Genomic DNA, 24,065 nt, shown 5'->3' with positions numbered 1-24,065 from the left:
CTTGCCTATTGCTAGTTACGGCCCTGCGATCACATTCCTCTTTTACTTTGAGGATGATCCTATTCATCATAAACACGAGTTCTCGGAGCAGTTGTCTTAAATTCCATCGGAATTATTGAACGGGGAAGATTAACGCACTTCATTTCTAATTTGTGAACGTTGAATGTATTTTTCAAAACTCACTGACTTATAAATTGCTGGGTAAACTTTTTACTTTTTATTTCTTTTTCAAATTCTACATTTTTTATACAGTCCCCTGGAGCTCAATTTCGTTTGCAATAAATTAATTGACACAACAAAGTAATAACTCCCTCACTATAAAATTTTCTCTCCAGACTTGCAAAGAATTTATGACCGCACCGGCGAAGGAACTTAAAAAAATACTCCCTCTAACAGTTCAAACGTATTAATTATCTTGTTTATGCCATAATCCTCTAACTCAAAAGAATACAAAAATTGTAAAAGTAGAATTACTTTCTATCCCTGTAACATCCTGTACAACAATTCTACATGTAGTCTGTGTCAGCCATCTACAACAAACGGAAACCAACACTCGTATATAAGTCTTAAATCATTCTTCTTACACATTACGTGCAGGGGCGTGGCACAACTGTCAATTTTTTCCCGTCTACTTAATAACCAATATTTATCCCGAAAATGACGATCAGTTTCTTTTTCTGATTTTTTCTGACCTTCCTTTCAGGTTTTCATCCCATAACAAAAGAACTAAACAACTACTGCAGTTTATTCTACTTGACTACCCTTGCCATTTTGGTTATGCTATACTATAAATATGATTACTTTCTACATCAGCAATGTTGCACAAAAAAAACAGAAACTGCTGCGCTCAATGCCATTAATGTCACATACAATGTAACAGCATGTTCCTGGATCCTTAAAGAATAAATATCATGTAAATCCACTAGAAAATAATTTAATATATTGTTAAGCTCCCATGGGAAAGAATTTTACAACTTTTCTATTTTACAAATAGCCAACCAGTACAGGCATTACATGATCAAAAGTTTGTAAACCACTTATTTAATTGCATTTGAGGTCCATACTGTAAGATATGGACCAATCAATTTATGGCCCAATAGCCTGTTGCAGGCTCTCAGGGCTCAAAATAATTTTCGGACAGTTGCCGGTCATGTTGTCCGGCCAAACAGATTTTACGCTCGGTCACGTGTCGTTTCTAACCAGTCAAAGTATTGAAAATAGCACTTTTAAACTGGTCTTTCTGCTGTTCATTAGATAGTCTTTGTTTGCGTGGCATAAAAACCTCGGGTATTTCTTCACTGTTTTGGCTGCAATTTTTATGAATAGTTCTGGTCATCAGTTATCATTTTATAAAGCTATGTACGTGACCGGTCAAAATGACCGGCAAACTGAAACTTTGGTCCGGACAAACTTGTCATCCCTTGACCGGATCATTGTCCGTTGACCGGCCGTTATTTTGAGCCCTGGGCTCTCGGTAGTTATGGAGGAGCCAATAACACGGGTGAGCGAGACAAAAATGAGGACACCCCCCCCCCCCCCCGGCCCTATCCCCTTCAACTACCCAGAGCCTGGAACAGGCTAATAGCCCAAGCACAAGGGTGCAGGCAATAAATCAAGGGGGGAAAGATATATTACCGCCTGCAAAATTAACCAAGTACATTGCGTGTACTATATGAGGCCAGCAATATAATAAAAAAATATAACCCAGTAGGCCACTTAATTCTGAGTGCATACATCATGAGAAACCCGTACATTTGTCATTATTAGTAGTATCTTACCACAATAAACATTTCAACACTCCACTGTTACAACTCTTCATTCTACATCAGCCCAACAGGCAAACAAGTTTACAACAAAATCTTGGAGATAAATTAAAATAAATATCTCTCTGGAAAATATATGTATCAATGATGTAAAATATGATAATAACTATTTTTCATGGTTTTGGATTTCATGTGAAAACATATATTAAAGAAGGTAATCAGTCTATGAATACATATTTTGTAACTTGTCTCTTATTATTGTTTCCAATAATTGAAGTAAACCTCAAAATAATAGTTTGCCAATGTTGTGAATTCAAAGACCCAAGAGGAATAATAACTAAAAAAATTTGGCTGGGAAGGATTAAGACTGATTGCGAACAGCAAACTGGCCATATACATGTACCATCAGATTTCGTGATATATCTCATTTGAACGCTTTTAAATATAAATAATAATGTATGATTCATATATTATTAACTAGGTAATTCCAGAAAAAATTCTACACTCCCATAGTGAAAAACATGCTGGAAATTCTCATGTAAGGGTGCTCTGGAATTCCAGGTGGAAGGGTTGGGGGGGGGGGGGAGTTGAAAAACCTTGCCATCTGTTAGGGGAGGAGGATAATAAATGTTTCCTGGAATAGCTCAGTGATAAAATCTTTTACAAAGATAATTCTGTCCGTCTTCAAGCTGGAGGCCGAACTGTGTGTAGTACGACAGCAAGGGATCTTTGCACTCCAAGCTGATCTTGTAACATCCTACTTTCTTGGCAAGTAAAATCAGTGTCTCAACGACCCTGAAATACGACAGTCAAAAATGTTGTATTTTTTTAAAGAAAAAATCACCAAAAGACATGGAATAAGGAGATGAAATTCATTGATCCAATAGGCCTTATGCATGATAACATCATAAGCTCAAAATTCACCACCAAGCCTCGTTTATGCAAATTATTCTCAACCTTTCTCCACATTCATGCAGTTTTCACGTGGGTATTCTTTTCATCTTTGCTGCTTTGGGAATTCCTTCATGATAATATTTACAAATTTACACTTCGAAAGCGAGGCTTGGTGGTGAAACTAGCCAGTCTGACGTAAACATGCATAAGGGCTATTGAGATATTTTTACTTACAGTTTTCCAATTTTCTTCCCTCTGCAACTGTCATCAACAACAATGTCTTCAATTCTGCCGCGCTGGAAAAATAAACATTAAGGATTTAATTGTATATTGAGAAATAACATGCTCATATAAATTATTGGAGTGTGGATGTAAGCCTCGTGTAACTTTGAAAGTCATATTCTCACATTTACACATAATTTAAAGTAGTAGAATCAAGCTATTTATAAAGACAACTTCTAGGGTTACGCAAAACATACCACAGCAATTTCATGGATGAATTTTTGTTCTACAACCAGTGTTCCACAGGCAACTATCTTTGCTAACTCTGTGTCCTCTATTACAATAATATAATATGTACCAGGACATGACGTCATGGCATGGAAGCGCTCTGAAGAGAAATCCAAACACCCGAATCAGTAATCTGACTACTATTACAGTTAGAGCTGATTTCCAGTCTGTACTGCACAGACTCGAGGTTTGTTTTCGTTTTTGTTTTGAATTCATTGAAACGTTACACTTCGGTGACAGCATACATAAAGTTTTTTAGTCCGCCATTACGGTAATCCTTTCGTTCAAGAATTTCCGATGAGTTGAAACGTCGGTTTGAAATATCGTCAAGGTTCTTCTACTCGTTATTATTTCTTCTGCAATGATATCTGGCGTTAATAATGAAGAAAAAGGTAAGTTTGTCACGGAATTTTTAGTTTTGCTTGTAAACATTCCTTCGTGTGAGGCTCACATAAACATTGCAGCCGAGATTGCGCAGTACGGACTGGAATTCATCTTTAAATCAGGGTATGTTGGTATTGATAGCACCTTAAAGCTTGTGGGACTAAACAAAACAAGAACAAAGCAACTATGAAGCTACATAAACTTACTCAAGAACATCTCCCTTGTTACATCTCCAACCTTGGTTAGTAGAGTTAATAGTTGTAAAAATCCTGCAAAATATGGAGCAAAGCAAGTTTTAATTAATAATGGTAATAGGACTGAGTGGAGTCCATTTGGTCTGTAATCATATAAGTGATTAATGAAATCGGATGACCGTGAAGCGGGAGTCTGATTTGTTTAATCATGAGTATGATTACAGACGGAATTGGAAACCGATGTCCAGTGTATACCAGTCTGTTTGTCAAGTTTGATTAATATTAATCAAAATATGAAATGAGAAAAAAAATACAGGTGAAATGGTTTAAAGTCTTTGTGATATTTAAATAAAGTTTACTCAAAAATAAAAACCAATCGTGTCCAATAAAGCATGACGCGAAACCTATTACACTTGCAAACAAGCATCGATAACTTCCTATTAGTGCTCAAATCGGGCTGCTGATAACAATCACGTTTGAGAATTTTGTTATAGTTTTGATTATAAGTGAGCTTTATTGTTGATTACACAAGAACCATCAGTACTAGAATTGATTATTTGTCAGAATTGTGGGAGGGGTATGTGTACAGTCAAACTAGATGTTTTTTTTTATGGGAACTCTGCAATGTTGCAGCGAAATGTGCCAATACTGACTCAGACTGACAGTTTGATCATAGCAACTTGCAACTGTTTTTGTTTTAACTCAAGTTATTGGGGTACATTTGACCCAAATTTTGATCGAACGTTGCAAGCTGTGACAAGTTTACTGTCAATCGATATTGGAACAATGCATCACAACATCGTAGAGTTCCCAAAGAACACCCAGTTTGACTGTAAATTAAATTAAAATGAAAAGCTATCAACTTTACCTTTGTCGTAATCATCCGTGCACAATGGTCTCAACACCAAATTATTACCAGGATTTTCGACAGATAAACCACATTCATTCAATCTGCACTCCCCTTTGCTAAGATCAATGTCTTTTAAAAGTTCTCTGTCAAACATGGGAACAGGATCTTCTTCATTCTATGAGAAAAAAATTAACATGTTTAAAGGACCATTCCCAATAAGTCCCCACCCACAAACCAAGCGTAAGCCCTCGCTGACTCTCTAGCTCTGCATGTTTTCAGTCAGTTAATGCGAGGATGATTTTGCAGTAAAAATGCAACAAATTAAATTGTTATTAAGCTGGAGTTTTCCCCCTAACAGTGTGCTGTCTTATAACATCTTACAAGGTCACATAACATCTTACAATAAAACTGTTTCTCGCCACAAGTCTCTGAGCGGGCAACATTACAACATCTATTACGTCAGAGGGTAACAGTGCACTGTTACCCCTGAATGTTGACCAACGACCACTGTTTTTCAAAGTTTCCATTGTGCTATATAACAATAAATCATTTATAGACAGGTCTGGCGGGAAAGCTGTTAATCTTGTTTCCTCGAGAGTCTCAATGTTTCCGTCAGCTCTGCTTGGGGAATCATTGAGATTCAAGGTGAAACAAACTTAACTGTTTCCCTCTGAACCAGTCATTAAGTGTATAAAGTTGACTGCCGTTCAGGAGTTCAATTTTAAATTTTCTTTTGGGGACTTGAGCTTGGACCTGCCAAACACTCTAGCTCTATCTGTTTATTTTGCAATTTTTTTGAAGTTGTTGCACTTACTTGTGGCAAACTAAAGAGAGACTGTTAAACAGGCATATACCTCATGACTGCCACATCAATGCAAATATTTTCCCAGCAAATAAAATCAGTACAGTGACCCGCACCACGTACAGAACTATTTCCGAGAAATAATTTCTCCTTTAACATAAAGTAATTACATTGAATGAACTTGTCGTGTAAAATATTTTGTTAAGAACAAACTAGTTAATAGCTTAAATCAGAGCATGATCAACTAATGCCAGAAAATCGAAAGACCTTCAATTCATATTCAAATATTTTTCTACGTGTACAAGCCCGCTTACAAGCTCGCATGCATACAGGTGTACGTCATTCTTCAAAATAAAATCGTTGCTCTGTAAAATATTGCTACCTCAAAAGTCAATTTTCTGAGGGCAAGCCCATTGGAAAATAATCCTTAGCAATAAATTCTTAGTTTAAATCTACAGAAATCAAGAAAATTACCAAAGTTCTACCTACCACTTTCGCCATATTTACTGAGAGGAAGTGAAAATCGCCAAGAAACACTACCATACCATATTTGGAGACAGCTCTTCGACGAAAGCCTCTGACCATTGTTACAGTCGTCACGGTAACGAAAAATGGCGGCGTTTTTGTTCTGGAATGAGTGACGGAGAAATAACGTAAATTATCTTTGAAAGTGTTAAAATGTACAATTTGTAGGTTTCGTTCAAAAGAAACCGACCTTTTCATGTTTTTGAACTTAAGGATATTACTGTTGCTGTTTTTCTTGAAAGCAAAAGGAGAAGAGCAGAGCTGAAATGGACGAAGTTTTGAGTGGTCACGCAGTGGTATCTGGCCGACCTCCGAAAATACCGATGGCGCACTCGAAAAGACACTCGCTTCAATCTGGAGACTCGATAACAAAGTTTAACAAACTGAAGAAACATTCAAGCCAACCGAAGCTTCGAAAAAATGTGCTCAGCGGATCGCTAGCGAGCTTAAACTTGGATAGTTCGAGAAAATTTTCAAGTCTCGCACAGATAAATGTACAAACACTCAAGGCCAGTGAAAAGACTTTGAGCGCGAGCAATCTTGCTGCCATTTCAGACTCGAATCTTTCCCTGAAGGAAGCTATGCCGCCACGTAGCTACGACCAGCCGAACTCGTCCTTCTCGGAAATCAAGAGCCATTTTGAAGATCTGGTAAAATGCTATTACCTTCAACTCACTAAAGGCTGTGGCAACACGAACTGTCAAAATAAGTTTTGTTTTTCCAGCAAGGGAGGGGTCAGATTTTCTCCAGACGTTGCTGGAATCATGAGCATTGAATTGGCTACACGCAGTAAACAGTATGTATGTATTTCTAAGAACCAAAAAGCTGGACCATTACCGGCAAAACTATTTGACGGAGAACCAGACAAGCCAAAACCATTTCTACACTGCTTGTTTTCCACTACACCTTTCAGAACACTTTTCCAACCTAGTTCACAGATGCCGAGAAGAAATTCTGAGAAAAACTTGACTTTGCCAAACCATGTGACTGACACCAAGAGAAAGTTTGAAAATCACATGTGTAAATCTTCAGATAAAACTAATTCCAAAACTGAATCAGAAGATGATGTGGAGAAGGCGACACCTGTTGCTAGCATATTTGGTAAATGCCCTGTAACGGGTGGAAGTGCCAAAAAGGGAGCAAATGTGCCAGTGTCAGAGGTCAGAGAGGAGCCAAAAAGACATGTTTTCAATCTCGACACTGAATTTTCGAAGGTGAATTTGTCTGGCAATCTAATGAATGACCATTCCCTCCCTGGAATGCCACCAGAACTGTTCAGCTCCAACAGCTCCCTAAATGATATTATTGACTTGGAAGAGTTTGAGAAAGAGTGTGCCCTTGAAATGTCGTCAGGCCACATTCAGGAGTTCTCGTTAACTCATCTGACATTGCCAATGCTTGAATCTTCAGTTGCAAATTACAATCGGTGTAAAGATGCCGCTTTTCTCATAAACACTATCAGGACAGTATTCACCTCATCTGAAGCACTGAATGACAGTTTTAGGTCAGCTAAAGGAGAGTATCATGATTCTCTGGACATTCCTGCCGTACGAGAAGCTTACAAGCTTCTTTTAAGTCTGGAGCCTCAAAACACCTTTGTTTTACCACTTCTGAATGCCCTTGAGATTCATCTTACTGCACTGAGTTCTGTGATCATAAACCCAGATGAGGTTGCACAGCTGGTCATTCTGATAGAGAATCCTCTAGTGCAAGAGTCACAGGCTCTGCTGTGGAAAATGTGCCAGGTGTTGAGTAATCTACCAGTGGACTCAAGGCAGGCCTTGATCAGTCTTTTCTCCTGTTATGATGTTGATTCCTTCAAGCATTTGCTTCAGGTATGAGCAACACTGAATGGCATATTTTTTACTATTCTGGGAGGGGGGTACTTGGAAAATTTTGGGTGGGGGTGCTCTGCTGGGGGTCTAGGAACCCCAAGCCCATCTCAGACCAAAAAACTCAGATTTACTACCCCATCTCAGATTAAAGGAGAGGGGTGAATAGGGTATGCAAATCCACCAATCTGTGCTATTTTTTGGCCAAATCCATCAATCCGCCATCGTTTTAATTCAAATAACAGAATCCACAATACTTAAAAATTGTGTGGTATAGTTTCACTGCAAAGGGCGAAGAAAGTAAATCCTGTTTTTTTATGCCAATTTTTTAAAGAAGTTTCGTTTTATTGCTTGTTTTTGCGGCAATTCTGTCAACATAACGACAAAGACCGACCAAAATGATCCAAATTTCGTTTACTATCTACGATAAGTATCTAGGATAAGAGTTTCTTGCCATGAAGAATCCAGAATCTGCGCAAAAACTCTCAGCTAATCCGCGATCCGCTGTGTTTTTGAATCCACGGATCCGCTCAATGTATAGCAAAAATTCCGCATTCCAGTCGCTTTTTAAGGCCAAATCCATCGAACTGCAAATCTATTCCCCCCCTCCAAGCTGTCTTAGTAATATGATCTTTTGTTTTATTTTAATATTCTTAGGATCAGTTTTTCCTGGAATGAGATTACTTTTATTTATCATAATTTATTTTCAAGATTATAACTACAAATTGTTTTCTGACCCTCATGAACAGGTTTTGCAGACGTACATGAGCAGTCTTGTTTCACCTGGCCAGTGCAGCAAGCCGCACTTGATAGAAGCTTGCAAAAGTTTAGCCATACTGTACGACACCTGTTGTCAGCTCAACAAGAAAAGAAAAGAAGAATTTATCCCCCTTTCAGAGTTCTACAATGAAGATCTCTCTTTGAAAATGGATTTTAAGAAGGAATATGAAAACTGGAGAGCTTTAAATGAAACTAAAAGGTACACTAAGAGTGCTATGTAGATTCAGAAATTTTAACCCTTCATTGTGACCTTTTTTTACAAAGTCTTTAGGTACAGTCTGTAAAATCTTTGTTGAGATCAGCTTCTCGCTGGAACATAAATTAATCACATTTAACATAACTGACAAATGTAAGAATTTGATAAATATATAGTGGGCATGATTGTGTTGTATGTTTCATGTACTATTGTATGCATTTTCTAAGAAAATCCAAGATCACAAGTGTTTTGCTTTCTTTTCAGATTGCAAAGTGATCATGAGTCATCTCTTCTTGATTTTCCATTTCTGTTTGATCCAACTTCAAAGGTAAGATAAACATCTTGAAATTTAAATCAAAGTCAGCTACTTTTTTTCCAAAATTATTTCATCATTCATTGTCTCAACTTAAACCAGCTGCCTACTTCAAGTAATGTATCAAACATGCGAGGCAGTGTTTCATTGGGATATCCAGACACTGAGAAGAGAGTTGAAATTACAATGCACAGCAGAGTATTTTTGATGTAATTTGAGGTGTTTGGATAGCTGATGAAACATTGTCTCGAGTGTTTGATATTTCTTCTCAATTAAAACAAAGACTACAGAGAAAAAAAGAGAAATAAAATCGTAAAAAGGTATGCTAATTGAGACTGGGTATCCAATCCTCCTTCATGGTTGTGATTTTCCTTGTTTTAAAGTGGTGAATTATTAACTAGTAATGAGGTCGAAAAAGTTTTTATTGAAACCCCAGAGAATGTGTTCTTGGCTTCTTGGCTTCTTGGCGTAAGGTCCTTCAAAGTATGTGTCTGAGTATTTGGTCAACATTAGTTTAAATTGATCACCTTCAATCATCGTGAACCAAGCACTAACAACCTCTTCCTACAACTAACACAGGTGCGAGTACTGAAAATTGATGCTGTGTCGCAGATGAGAGTAGAATACCAAAATGCTATTGTCCATCAGGCGCGCGTGCAGCAAGCGCAGAGATTACGGGAAGAGGTTCAGAGCAAGACAAATGAGTTGGAAGATGCCGTGAAGTCTGCCATGTGTCCATTTCTTGTTCTGGAAGTTCGCCGAGATCACCTGATTGATGACACGTTAAACCAGATCAACCTCAAGGTTAGTGCATCAGACTCTAGTTTGAGTAGTCAGAGATCACTGGCTGGGGTCATTGTGTTGTGTTCTTTTGACCAAGATGATCCTGTACTCTCACAGTTGCTTTCTTCACCCAAGACTACTGAAATCAGAAACCCCCCCCCCCCCCCAAAAAAAAAATCAAAAAAAAAAAAAAAAGAAAAATGAGTTGGGGGGGGGGGGGGAGAGATTCCAAAAAAAAAAATAGATCCGAAATCAGTATAAATGGGACCTACAAATTGTTAGCAACCTACAAAATGCTTGGGGGTGGGGGGGTTAACCTGCAGTGGAGTGGAATGCCATTCAGTGAGAGTACGAACGAATGAATACTCTGTGGAAACAGGAGTCAAGTGCCTGCACCTAAAATCACCTCAGCTTGAATACATATTAACTTTTTTCACACAGCCGTGATGATTTTTGCTTGACATATTGAAAAAAAAAAAAAAATTTGGTTTTTTTTCGGGCCCAAGGTTGAAAAAACGAAAAAAAAAAAAAAAAAAAAATTAAAAAAATTTTTTTAAATATAAAAAAAAAAAAAAAAAAAAAATTATTTAATTTTTTTTCGGTCGCCATCTTCACTTTTTACGAAAAAAATTTCCAGGAAAATTCATATTCCATACTTGCCCCGAACGAATTGGAGAAAAAACGAATATGGATCCCTGTTACATATTTATAGTAAGGGTAGTGAGTTTCCACCCCAGGTTATTAATCCTTGGGCATTAGCAAAATCTCAGAAAACCTGGCAATATGCTTTGGTTAATTTGTAATGACAGTCATCCCATACTGTAAAATTCCAGTTATTAGCCCCCCTAGTTATAGGCCCATCTACCTGGAAACAAAAAATTACATCCCGTTATAACCCCCCCCCCCCCCCCGGATATAAGCCCACCTTTCTGGATGACAGTACTGAACAGGGCTAAATGCTGCTTTATTATGACTTTTTAACTTAAAAACGTTTTTCGATCAATACTGTCGTGGCTCGTTTTGAAACATTTTTTTATTCCATTTTTAAGCCCCCCTGGATATAAGCCCCTCTGCATGTTTATAAGCCCACCCAAAACCACTTACGAAGTTGTATAAGCCCAGGGCTTATAACTGGAAGTTTTGGTAAAGGGGAGTAGAAATACCCTCAGTTGTTTTATCTTTTTCTTTACCTATTTTTGTTTTTTACTTCTTTTCTCAATCTTCAGGAGTATGACATGAAGAAACCACTGAAGATAAAGTATGTTGGTGGAGGAGAAGAAGGATTAGACATGGGAGGACTGCAGAAAGAATTCTTTCACATGATTGTTGAAGCTGTCTTTGACCCTGGTAGATACTGCATCTTATTTTTCTTGTATTTGTCTCAGTTTTGAAACAGTGCCACTTTTGCTCAAACACTTTCAAAAGACTACCAAGTATGGTAACAACAACAACAAAACTTTATTTAGCACAATTATATTGTTTAAAATGTCTGGGAAAAGTACATGTATTTTATTTCAAGTGTATAAGTAAGTTGTTTTATTTTCGGTGGCTTCAGGTTTTGTAAACTTTGCTTATTAAGATTGGCTGTCCAACTGATTGATTGATTGATCAACTGGTTTTTGTGCCACGCTCAGTGAGAAATACGAAAATAATTAATGTTTCTTATTGCATAATAAATTAATCGCTCTTTTTCCTCAGGATATGGAATGTTCAAGTACATCGAGGAAAGTCACTGTGTCTGGCTCAACAGCTCCTCTCTTGAATCTGAGAAGGAATTTGAACTGGTTGGGATTCTGCTTGGCTTGGCAATCTACAATGGCATCATATTAGATGTGCATTTTCCACTTGTGATTTACAAAAAGCTGCAGGGAGAGAAACTCGACCTACAAGATCTGATGAGCATTCAGCCTTCCCTGGCTAAAAGCTTGAGGCAGTTATTGGAATTTGAGGGTGATGTTGAAGACACATTTTGCTACACCTTTCAGGTATGTTTTACACCTTCTGGGTATATGGTGTGGTCCGTGGTAGTGTGCCGGACTCCAGATCATGCAGTCCGAGTTCGAGCCTGGCCTGGGCACTGCTTTGTGGTCTTGGGCAAGATGCTTTACTCTCATAGTGCCTCTCTCCTGCCAAGTGTATAAATGGGTACGGATGAATTTAATGCTGGGCGGGGGGGGGGGGGGGGGGGTAACTCTGCAATAGATTGGTATCCCATCCAGGAGAGAGTAGAAAGACTTCCTAGCCACTCAATGCTACAAAAAGCGGAATAAGCTCCAGCCTGATGAGCTACTTGTCTGGACAGGAGGCTTTACCTTAATTTTATTCTAGAAATATATCTAAGGCCCATCTTCTGGCTGAGATGCTAGTCCATCACAGCCTGGTTACACTCCAGCACCAAATCTGTTGCTCCTATTGTTGGCACTCTTCTTTACACCTGGGACAAAGAAGCAACTGGGCAGTAAAAGTGTCTTACCTAGGAACACACCGCAATGAACAGCCAGAGCTTGACTCCAGACCTCTCAATCTAAAATCCCATGCAATAACCACTTTTCAGGCTACCCTTGCTTCCTGGGTAGCCTGTGAACCCCTTGCTTCCTGGGTAGCCCGTGAACTCCTGACTAATAAATAAAATATTAAGTTATCTTGTATTTTTTTTTCTAGGTTTCATCAAGCGAGTTTGGTAACCTTCAAAGCATAGAGCTTCTCCCCAATGGAGAAAACATTTTTGTGACAAACAGCAACAGGGAGCAGTTTGTTTCACTGTATGTCAATCATCTTCTTGTCAAATCTGTTGAACGACAGTTCCAAGCTTTTTCACGAGGATTTCACAAGGTGAGTGTAAACTGTGAACATTATTCAGTTGTGTTAATGTTTGCGAAGTTACTCCTTGTGTATGCTTGTTTCCACCGAAAAATTCAGAGTGCCGATATCAGTGTTGTAATGAGACTGTGGATAAAACCCCAGATTGCTACCATTTAAATGAAAGCTATTGAGCAGTACTTTCATGTAGTACTGTTTATTATGCTGTACAAGGTGGTTCTAACTTTTAAGACTTCTGTGGATGAAACCGTAGTGTGTGACCATTCAAATGAAAGCTATTGAGCAGTACTTTCATGTAGTACTGTTTATTATGCTGTACAAGGTGGTTCTAACTTTTAAGTTAAAAAAAAAAAAAAAAAAAAAAAAAAAAAAAAAAAAAACGACAAGGGTCTTACTTTAACAATGTGGATGAAACCCTAGTGTGTGACCATTCAAATGAAAGCTAGCCTGTTCCAGGTTATTAGTTAGTTGTGGAGCAACAAACACCTAGAAACGTCCGCTTTGCAATTCTTTCATATAGTACTGTTTATTATTCTCATTCTCAATTTCTCAATCAATTTCTCTCTTATCTCAGGTGTGTGGAGGCGAGGCGCTCACCCTGTTTCGCCCTGATGAGCTGGAACTCCTGATCTGTGGCTGTCCAGTAATCGATTTCTACGAGCTTGAAGTAGCAGCTTCTTATGAGGAAGGTTACAATCACAACCATTCTACAATCATCAATCTCTGGAAAGTGGTCAATGAAATGACTTTGGAACAGAAGAAAGCCTTTCTTATGTTTGTCACTGGTAGTGACAGAGTGCCGCTCAAGGGGCTGGCTAACTTGACATTTATCATTCAGCGTCACGGGGAGGACTCTGACAGGCTACCGACAGCTTTAACCTGTTTTAACAGGCTTCTGTTGCCTGAATACAGCACTAGGGAGAAGCTGAAAGAGCTGCTCATTGTTGCGATTGAAAATTGCAAAGGCTTTGGGCTCACATGAGTTACATGCCCCCTACATGCCCTTTCATTGGCTGTTATAAAGCAAACAGTAATGTAATGGCAGAGCCAATCAAAAGTAAGGAAGCCAATAGTGCAGTAAGCCAATCAGAACTTAAAGCTAGAGTGGGTACCCGGTAAAAAGGGCGGGAAAACTTGTGACTAGCGACAAGCGCGGGAAAACGTAACCGGTGGAAAAACAATTGTAACCAGAGACAAGCTGGAAAACATGTTACCGTTGTAAATGAGCGGGAAAACCTAACTAGTGCTTGACACTGGTTTTACATCCGATTGGCTAAGAAAGCTACATGTTCTGTCTGATTTGCTAGAGTGTGTGTTGCATAAGCTCAGCGACTGTAATTGTGTGCTATTTTGAGGTGAATGTCTTTAAAAGAAACTGAAATACTTTGTCGTGTATAAATAAGAGATAAGAAATCAACGCAAACACCTTACCTTTCTGCACCTGTGTTCAAATGCTTTTCCTGTGTCGGATGTTTGACGCACCATAGCAAGCTCTCGATTTCCCAGCCGTCATTTGGATAGAAACACTCTGCTTGTTTAGGAGAAGAGTTTTGTCACGACCCAAATTGCTGCAGAGACTACTGAAATATCTGGGCAATGGATATCTTTTCTAAATATTGGGATTTTTGTAGCAATTTGTAACAGATCAGGCATGTAAAAAAACTGTTCATAATATACTGGATGATGTGGAAGGGTGTGTTTATAGAAATATTGTCAAATTTTATAATATACTATTGGTATGCCTGTTTTGTAAAGTATTTATTATTGATCACAAATTTTTTTGGAAAAAAATATGTGTTGAAAAGTCTGGTCCTAACATTGTTAGGATTGCTAATACAGACAAAATCGTTCATTGTGCCGGCTCACTTGAAAGTTTTGTAATTGGTTGCCTGAAAAGTAGAGCCTCGAAAAGTATAGTATATTTTTCGCAAATCAATGTAAAAATGTTGTATGAATTAAAGCGGTTTATATGGTGCTTGCACTGTTTTCTTGGCATGAAATGGTTGATAGTGGGGTTATCAGATTGACCAAGTTTATATCGTCAAGAAAGCTGAATGGCAAAGTCCTTTTTTGCGTATTTCTCTGTAATTTTAGAGGGTTGTCCAATATACACGACCTGATACGAGTCGTAAATGTCATTAGTCGAGTAGAGAAATGCATCTCATTAAGGACACCTAGAAATTATCCATCATATTGTCGAGCAAGGGGCCGGCAAGACATCGAAGTCTAGAGGAGCAGTCATCGACAGCAGCTGAGCTGGGATGGACTGCACAATGTGCATGAGAAGGACTTAACATGGAAACTTTTGTGAGTTTGTTCGGAATCTAATCTATGGCCAATAGATCACCGCATTTTCAGATCTGATCATTATCTGAGGAGGTTAAACAGCAACTGCTACCGGGGATAGATTCCAACTGATCGACTCCTAAGTTACGATATAACTTCAGGTTGTGTCGTAGCTAAGAAGTTGGTAAGTTACGATACAACCTCAGCTTTTTCTGTGGCTTAGAGGATGGTCAACTGGAAATAATTCTTATGGGTGACATTTATGTGTCAGCATTCCTACATCCGTTTTTTAGCAAAAATATGTTTTTTACTAGCTCTGTGTCTTGCTACTGCTTCGAATGGAAAACCGCAAAAAGCTTTTTGCTGCTTCAGTAACACCATGACTAGTTGTATAGAGTTTCCCGCCAAGCATTAAGTCGCTTGTTTGACGAATGATAAATAAAAGTAACTGATTGGATAGCGGAAATATGAAAAGAAACCAAAGTGAAAGTTCATGGTATTTGATATGCACTTAGTAATGTTTTCATGAACTGGGATGAGAAAGGACAGCAACGAGAGAATCTGTTCGACTTTAGTGGGCAAATAGCTATTCTGAAAGACACTTAACTGTTTTTAGAATTCAGGGTAGAAACACAGAAAAACGAGAGTGTTAATTTTCTTGTGCGCGCTTTAACCCCGACAAAACCGCCAGCTACACAGGCTAATTATCGTCGGCTGTAAAATAGTTGTTCAAGTAAAACGTTTGCTTTTTCTATTACTTATAAAACTTTATTGTATTGCGTTAATCTCGTGAAACATAAAGTGAAAGATATTTTAACATTTAAGTCCTGAATTTGCCTTCAATACGGTAACGCGTGGTCGCGCACACATTTAATCAACATAATTTGCGCATTATTTTTCTTAACTTTTTAAACCAGAGAACGCTTTTTTTTACACTTTTAATATGTCTTATCCTGGTTACAGTTCAATTTTTAATTTGCGCATTTGTTTTTACAGCGACACAAGTTTGTAAAGAACTACGCAAAAAATTCTGGTAATGGACCACTAATGTATTATTATACTGTATGGAGTGGTCTTGGCACACGTGTGACAACTTAAAGAGTCGTCTTCAAAGGATTACAAGTGTCTTGATAAAACGTCAACAAAGGAGTATTTTGCACGCCACTTGTACCTATATTCACTGTTGTCTGACCCAGTTTCTCACGAGCAAGGGACGCCTGACTCAATTTGACGGAAGTTTGCGGTTCACGAAAGGTCGTTTTGCCATTAATTTTGCAGGCGATCGAATCTTTTAGACATCATCTAGAAATGTTAAATCGCCTCGTAATTTCTGCATAATACAAGGCTTGCATTTATTGACAGCATGCTTGGAAAAGGAAGCTCCCTTTTGCGCCGGAGTATCACTGAAAGGACAACTGCTCTTTTGAGACCTCGATTCCAAAGGTAAGCTTATTCGATTCACGATTCATGAACTTAAAAATACCTCAGATTTAGCCTTTGGAGACTCGAAATATTTGTCTAGTCTTGCACGGGTTCTGACAGTCTTCCCTTACAACTATTTAAGTTATTGAAAACATGCGAACATCGCTCCAGAATTTTCCTAAGAAAATGTATAAAAATCTCTTACCCTTGAAATTTTTTTGCTCGTAGTCCACATATGATGTGTTTATTCATCATCGCATATTTGTATCTTTTTATGGCTGCAAACAGACCTTGCAACTGACTATCTCCCAGTGGCTCATTTCCCAGTGGCAGCATTTTTTTCTGTTGGTGGATTAATGAGATACTGCTGTGATGGTCTCTTTACAGCCTTTGCTGTGGGCTTAATTCCCCCCTCCCCACCCCACTACTCAAATAAAAATTGACTGAACCCGCTTTCTTTTGGTTAGCATCAAGAAAGGAGATTCTTTGTGTATGAGTAAAGTGCCCAGTTTTGATTCTCAACCAATCAGATTTGGGCACAAATGACAAGAAGTCAATGAATCGTTGCATTTTCAATGGGCTTGACCAGGGTCTTGGTGGTGATCAAAAGAAAAGTGGGCTCTAGCCGAGGGGGGGGGGGGGGGGGGGGTTGGGTTGGGGGGGGTGGGGGGGGGGGGGGGGTAAAAAAACCCCCAAAGGGGGGGCCCCCCCCGGCCGTTGTGGCACTATGTATCTCTCTTAAAAATTTGTGTGGTTAAACTTTTGACAGACACCTTGCCACCCAGGCATCGTATGATCTGGTTATAGTCGGAGGTGGAATAGTTGGACTGGGGACAGCCAGAGAACTTATCCTGAGGCATCCTACACTGAAACTTGCTGTTGTAGAAAAAGAGAATGAGTTGTGTGAGTAAAGGACAAATACATGTGACCCTTAATTAATAACAACATTTGTTTGCGAGCAAAATCAGGTAACAGAAATCGGGAAATTTATTATTAAAACAAGTTTAAGACCTAAGGTGAATTCTAAGTGGCTAAAAGTTCAATGCATGAAACTTGTGGATATTCTTTATATAATTGATTTTATTTGTTTATAAAAAATGACTTAATAAATAAATAAATATCTTAAATGATGACTTTCCAAATAGGGCTTTTCAGAGCTAATTTAGCTAGATATACACTGAAACAAATTTTGTAAATATTATAAGAAATATAAAAGAAGGAAACAAAATCATAAAAATTGCCAAAACAGTGTGCATTAAAACAATCCCTGGGATTAACTACAATTGTTGCTTGTAAACTGACATCTCCCTTTATGCAATCATCCCTTTCTTCACTTCAGAGGCATTTTAGATTTGAATAGAAAATTCCACATCAATGATGTTTTTACCATTCGTGTCTTGTCATTGTTGTACTGTGTCTGATTGCATTGGTTAAAAATTTGACGTTGTTGCTTGGTTTTGTATTTTTTATGTGCATGAAGTAACAAACAATCAGACAATATAAGGGGAAAAAGGGAAGAGGAAACCAAAAGGAAAAAAAATTTAAAAAAAAAAAAAAAAAAACCCAAAAAGAGAGAGAGACGAAGGAAAAAAAAAAAAGGGGAAAAAAAAGAAAAGAATTTACCCCTGTTAGCTAGGAGAAATGGGTTCTCAGAAACGTGCGACATTGCGACACGGCTACCCCCTTGGAAGGCCTCAATATACAGATCTATGTAAAGCGACATCATGGCAGTTCTTGGGTCTAATCTTCTTTAGTGGTGGGGAAATTAAGGGTGCAAAGAGATAGTCTGTCACTGCTATGTTAAAACTTTCTAAAAACTAAATTTTAAATTCATATGCCATTAAATTTGTTTTATTTGTTTGTTTGATTGTATAGCTGTTCACCAGTCTGGCAAAAACAGTGGAGTTGTTCACTGTGGAATCTACTATACCCCAGGCTCCCTGAAAGCCAAGTTATGTGTGGAGGGACTGGATCTGACCTACAAATACTGCGATGAAAAGAATATTCCCTATAAGAAGTGTGGAAAGGTATGTCATTAACAACTAGTATTTTTTAATAAATGACATTAAAGAATAGAATTATGATCTATGATCCCAGGAACCAGGAAATTATTTATAATGTATTTCTTAGTCTAGTAAATGAGAAATTATGGGCATGCAGAACATTCCTGTTATAACATTCATAATTGACAACCCCTTCTACACTGTAATTATTTTCATGTGAGAAGGTGTACGAGTAGACAAGTCCAACCAACTACCGGAACTCTAATTCAAAAGGGATGAGATGCTAGTTGAAAAATTGAAATTTAAGTCCCTTAAGGAGACCAATCTCTGGGTGGCTCAAGATTTTTTTGGGATCCCTAAAAGAAATTATTTTCAATCAAAAATCCAAAGTGGGATTAACATCTGCAATTCACACCCCTAAGCAAGACAAAGAGCATCCCTGCCCCTTTATATGGGAGTCCCCTCAAGCATCAAACCCGCACTGTGGAATAAGATAAACTCCCTTTAATATGTGTAGCCACTGTAATCTTACCAGTTTTTTTTTTTACCAAGACCCTTGTTTAATTTGTGAGTCTCACTAGGATTTGAACCCATGCCCTCCCACTTTTAAATAAGCACTCAACCAATATGCAACTGTTACTGAGCTAACCTGTCATTTACCACACTGTGGAAATAATCCATTAATTTGACTGGTATCTTGAAGATATCTATTTATTCTGCTATCATCATTTTTCTAGATAATAGTGGCTGTGGAAAAGAAAGAGTTACCTCAGCTGGAGAAATTGTATCAACGAGGCCTGGAAAATGGAGTAAAAGACCTGAAAATTTTAGACTCAAAAGAAATCAAGGAAGTGGAACCATATTGTGAGGTGAGAATATCTTAGAAACACTTTGAATGTTAAGCCATTGCCATGCCTTAGTTAAGAACTAGTCAATTATTCAAACTATCTTAATCTAGCAGCCGTCTCTTATCAGAGTGTAATTTTTTTACCGTAATTTACATTTATCATGCCAGGCGTTCTTGGTAGTGACATATCTGCTGTGTATTTCTTGTTGCATGTAGGGTCTTTCTGCCATCCTTTCACCCAATACTGGGATACTGGACTGGGCAGAAGTGGCCAAAAGTTATGGAGATGACTTCAAAAAGGCTGGCGGCGATATCTATACTGGATATGAGGTCAGGATATGTGATAAAAATTTAGACTTATAGTTTTGCAGATATAAATGCAGAGCTTTTTTGATTTAGTTCTCTTTACACTAGTTCTGAGAAATTGCTGTTGTATCAAAAAATATTTAAGCTTCTGTAATTTTATAAAGAGAAAAATCACTTGGCAGTTCAATTGTTAACCAGTTGATTCACCCTCTCTAGGTCACAGACTTCACATGTAGCCCTGAAAGTAGTCAATCTCAAGAAAAGGAGGCAGGTAAGAGTTTTTTATTCTATTTCAATGTACAACCTACTAACTATTAAAAAGAACTGTCGGACATTATTTATACTATTCTTATTGACTACACTGTACATTGACTACAGTGACTATAATGACTAGTTTAAGATCAGTTTGCGTTAAGCAGAATCGCTTATAATGGTGAGTCCTAGCACTTAAAATTTACATTGTTTACCTGTGTTTCTACTCAGGTCACACTCATCCTGTTACAGTACATGGAAAGAATGTGGTGAGAGACTTTTTCTCTAATTTTTTATATTATTAATTACATTTGCACATTTGTCCTTAACATGTTTGTAATTGCATTATTCATTTTGTCTTTCATTACAATTCATGCGTTTTTCTACAGTTTATGCAGTTTTATGACACTTTCATCAAATCTTCATTACTACACTTTAACTGAAAAACGTAACTTCTATTTGCTGTTGTATTCTTTTAGTGTTTTGACCTCACTTGTTAAATCTTTCCAACACTCTTTCTATCTCCAGATTCTTGCCCTGCCTACTCCACTGCTACCTACGATAGTTTGATTTGTTTTTTGTAGGTGGCATACCTGTATGACAACTGCTGAGTTTTAGGAATGCCCTCCCCCCCCGATCCCCCTTGTTTACTGCATGCCCTCTTATGACACACCAATGTAAATCCACTCTCAAAACATACTTCTTTTAAAGAGAAATGGAATCCTTCCAAGGCTGACATTTTTAGGCCCTGAAAAATGTAACAAACGACCTATGTGTGCAGGTTGCCTTAATTCTACTTCATCTCTGACAACCTTATTTACTTTATCCCATGCTTTTTTCTCTTCCAGTCCCCCATAAGCTGTCGTTATGTTGTCACGTGTGGCGGCCTGTACTCTGATAGGCTGGCAGAGAAGTCCGGTTGTAAGAAAGATCCTCGCATTGTACCATTCCGAGGAGAATACCTCAAACTGAAAGACGAGAAAAGCTACCTAGTCAATGGAAACATTTATCCGGTGCGTAGGTGTCGTTCGTAGAGGCTGTCTAGCCTGTCACGCAATGCTTTTAGAAGTGTTGCGTTACAATTTTATTCACTCCGTGTAAGAGTCACACTTGGGTTTGGTCTTTGGGTGGTGTAACGTACACTTTGCTGAAATCCACTTCCATTCTTGTCTTGGGGCACTTTTGTAAACATTTTTGTCTGAAAATTTTTGTTGATTTTTTATGCCCTTTTGTAAAACGATCACAAGAAGGGAAATGGGTAATTATTTCATCTTCTAAGGTTTTTTTTCATGCTAGGTACCAGACCCCAACTTTCCTTTCCTTGGAGTCCACTTTACGCCGCGCATTGATGGCAGCGTGTGGCTTGGGCCCAATGCTGTTTTAGCTTTTGCTCGGGAAGGATACAAACTTACAGATGTAAATGTCAAGGACTTGATCGATGCCTTAGGATACCGGTAAGTATAATTAAGAGAACTTCAAAATGCTTTCAATTAAAAGTTTCGTTATTATTTTTGGTTCAACCACTCTGGGCAACCTTCCTCTGGAACCTATATGTGACCAGGAAGAAAGGTGGGAAAAATCGCAAACCAATCAGAACTGAGACTTTTTTTTATTGGCTTACAGCTGAATATTTTTGCTCTGATTACACTTCGAACACATCGCACGGGTTTTGAAAACCAATGGAAGAAGAGTTCAGCAAATGAAAGTTTTAAGGGGACTTAAGCAAACTACAAAGGCAACGGCAAAATCTTGGTACATTTCTTAGCCCTCCTCTTCAAAACCAAATGTATACAGATCAAACTGTCTATTGGAGTTAACGTGAAACACGGGGGCTGAATTTTCGTAGTTCTGTTTAGAATTGAGAGTTGTCTTTACATGGCACACTGAATAATCTAGATAGTTTTAAATTCATTCTTTTACAAGGTGTCTAACTCGGCGTCCGCATCGTCGTTGCTTTCGCTCTCTATTAAAAGCGCGTTAGAACTGTGGAGAGGTGGACTTGAAAAAGCTATGCTCTGCGAGTTTCACAAGGTGCTTAATGCCAGAAGAAACAGGTGGATAAACATGTATCATATTTTGCTTTTATTTTTCAGTGGTCTAAGGAAACTCATGTTCCAGTACTTTACATTTGGTGTCGGGGAATATTATCGTGGGATCATCAAATCAGCGCAAGTCAAGCAGCTTCAGAGATATGTACCCAGTCTGAAGGTCGAGGATGTTGAGAAGTAAGAAAAACCAATACCGTTAAGCTAATACAACTCCTTTGCAGATCTTCTACCGGGCTGTCACTTAATCGTACCTCTTAATTGATTATCGATTTACGGGAAATCGACAGAGAACCTTTGTCTAGAGAACGAGAACACAACAGGCCAACCCAAGAAAGAAATACATTTTTTTGGGCGTTGAATTCCATATCGTGCATTCCGGGCTCGAGTTGTGGCAGGGATCAATGTGTTGTTTTGGGCAAGACGCTCTTCCCTCTCCTATTGGCTTTTTCCATTTAGGAGTGTTGAATTGGAGTGTCGAATTGTTAGGGCGCTTTCAGTTGTCAGACCTGGCCGGCCAGACCGGTATATCCAAGAACAGAATTCCATTGTTAGTGAGATTTGTCCTGTCAGATCAGTCAATACACAAATATTATACATTGTAAGTTATGGTGGATTTGTGGGAAAATCTCTGGAAAGGCCCATTTAACATTCAAAACTACCAGACCGGCCGGCCAGTTGTGACAAAAAGAAAGCACCCTAAGACAACCATGGGTTACAAGCGCTAGATTCGTATCTCGTCCTCGGGGAATAGCAATCGTTCTAGTCGCTTCTTGCGACATAAACCGGCACCAATGCCCAATCTTGTCCCTCTAGATTCAAACACGCTTCAACCTTAACGTATTTTTTTTTGGTCTCGACCATTTACAGAGGGCCAGCAGGAGTTCGTGCCCAGGCCATGGACCGTGACGGGAATTTAGTGGACGATTTTGTGTTCGACGGAGGCTCAGGTGACATAGGGAGCCGAGTGCTGCACGTCAGAAATGCGCCCTCCCCTGGGGCCACATCCTCCCTTGCCATTGCTAAAATGGTAGCAGAGAAGGTCCAAGATCGTTTTCACCTATAGGGACTATAGCTATGGTAGATAGAAAAATTTATAAACTTTACAAATAATATAAAACATTTATTTGAGCCTCGTGTAGCCTGGTCTAAAAGGTTTGCCTCAGTCAATTATTTCGATAAACGAACGTGTTAGGTGGTTCAAGCCTGTGGTCTCCAAAGGGAGGCTTACGAGTGGTTCGAGGACAGGGGTGTTATCATCAACGACTTAAAGGAACCGTGTCACGGATTTTAGCCAAACTTAGGCATAAGAAATGACCATCAAATTCATTTAAATATATAAAGTACCCTTTTAAAACAGTGAAGGAACATTTCAATAACTCAGCAAATACAAAAGAAGGAACGGATGGCCAAAAGCCACGAAGATTGAAACGGATTGCGATGTGGGTCTTTGAAATATGGTCTGGCGGAACAGTTTTCTAAGTTAAGCTTGTATGCTTGTAACTTAAAATTGTAACGCCCGGGAAACACATTTGGCTGCAATAAAGCTATGCTTTTTTCCATTTAGAATCATAGAATTAATTCCTTTGCAACATTTAGTTTCAAAGCGAATATTTGCCAAATTTGATAACATAAAATTAAATTAGCCGTTGCACAGTCCCTTTAATCTATGTGCAAGTGTGTGCATAAATCCTGTTTGAAGTCTAAAGTGAATAGCTAATTTCCTTTCCTTGAGCAAGCACAAGACCAAAGTTCATTCCCAAAATGAAATGTTGTGATAAGAGACCAAACTATGTAAGATGTCAAGTTGGTCACTTTTAAGAGTAAAGTAAGACCATGAGGTTGAAAAAAATAGATACAATTATGACGCATCAAATTCTAGGCTGCTTTTAGATACCAACGAAAATAAATTTATGCTGTCATTGGTGTTTTGTTCTATTAATTACTTAATTCTGTTTATAAGGAAGTGAAACTATATATATTTTGTAAACGTAGGTAGGTAGGGTTATATTGTTGTATTTGCTAAGCATTTTTTCTTTTAACTGATAACGAGAAAGAATTTTGTTAATTTATATCAATTTTACTTTGTTCAGGGTCGAACCCTGAAATTCTTAGTAATCAACGGATAACAAAAAAGAGAAAAAATAAATAAATAAAAAATAAAAATAAAAATGAATTTTTTAACTTGAAGATATTGTCCTCATTTGGTCTGCCATTCGTTAAGAGGGTGTGCTGTTTGCTCGCAAACGTATCTCGTG

The 24,065-nt window shown here is 38.3% G+C and overlaps 3 protein-coding genes across 4 annotated transcripts; 2 read left to right on the top strand and 1 right to left on the bottom strand.

The window, feature by feature from the left end:
- Positions 1–1,524: 1,524 nt before the first annotated feature.
- On the bottom strand, positions 1,525–6,013 carry LOC144636678 (glucosamine 6-phosphate N-acetyltransferase-like). Its single transcript, XM_078495870.1, has 6 exons — positions 5,887–6,013; positions 4,614–4,770; positions 3,758–3,820; positions 3,137–3,267; positions 2,892–2,953; positions 1,525–2,558 (listed from the first exon to the last, which is right to left on the bottom strand). The coding sequence occupies exons 1-6, from the start codon at positions 5,980–5,982 to the stop codon at positions 2,408–2,410; spliced, it is 660 nt and encodes a 219-aa protein (XP_078351996.1). The 5' UTR covers positions 5,983–6,013; the 3' UTR covers positions 1,525–2,407.
- On the top strand, positions 6,003–14,621 carry LOC144636676 (ubiquitin-protein ligase E3A-like). 2 transcript variants are annotated; one of them, XM_078495868.1, is made up of 9 exons: positions 6,017–6,050; positions 6,165–7,757; positions 8,504–8,733; positions 8,995–9,058; positions 9,623–9,847; positions 11,053–11,173; positions 11,525–11,811; positions 12,488–12,658; positions 13,221–14,621. In XM_078495868.1, exons 2-9 carry the CDS (start codon positions 6,189–6,191, stop codon positions 13,626–13,628), a joined length of 3,075 nt encoding a protein of 1,024 aa, XP_078351994.1. In that variant the 5' UTR covers positions 6,017–6,050; positions 6,165–6,188; the 3' UTR covers positions 13,629–14,621. The 2 variants fall into 2 exon arrangements, with proteins under 2 accessions (XP_078351993.1, XP_078351994.1); XM_078495867.1 differs by having other exon boundaries at positions 6,003–7,757.
- A 1,538-nt stretch (positions 14,622–16,159) lies between these two features.
- LOC144636677 (L-2-hydroxyglutarate dehydrogenase, mitochondrial-like) lies at positions 16,160–23,959 on the top strand. The gene is made up of 11 exons (XM_078495869.1): positions 16,160–16,375; positions 17,124–17,257; positions 18,230–18,381; positions 19,095–19,226; positions 19,421–19,534; positions 19,727–19,781; positions 19,994–20,031; positions 20,611–20,775; positions 21,059–21,216; positions 21,856–21,987; positions 22,678–23,959. Exons 1-11 carry the CDS (start codon positions 16,296–16,298, stop codon positions 22,871–22,873), a joined length of 1,356 nt encoding a protein of 451 aa, XP_078351995.1. The 5' UTR covers positions 16,160–16,295; the 3' UTR covers positions 22,874–23,959.
- The last annotated feature ends 106 nt before the right edge of the window (positions 23,960–24,065 follow it).

Source organism: Oculina patagonica, chromosome 13 (assembly GCF_052425735.1).
Source record: "Oculina patagonica isolate OP01 chromosome 13, crgOcupat, whole genome shotgun sequence".
Classification (NCBI taxonomy): domain Eukaryota; kingdom Metazoa; phylum Cnidaria; class Anthozoa; order Scleractinia; family Oculinidae; genus Oculina; species Oculina patagonica.
This window is presented reverse-complemented; position numbering and strand designations above follow the sequence as displayed.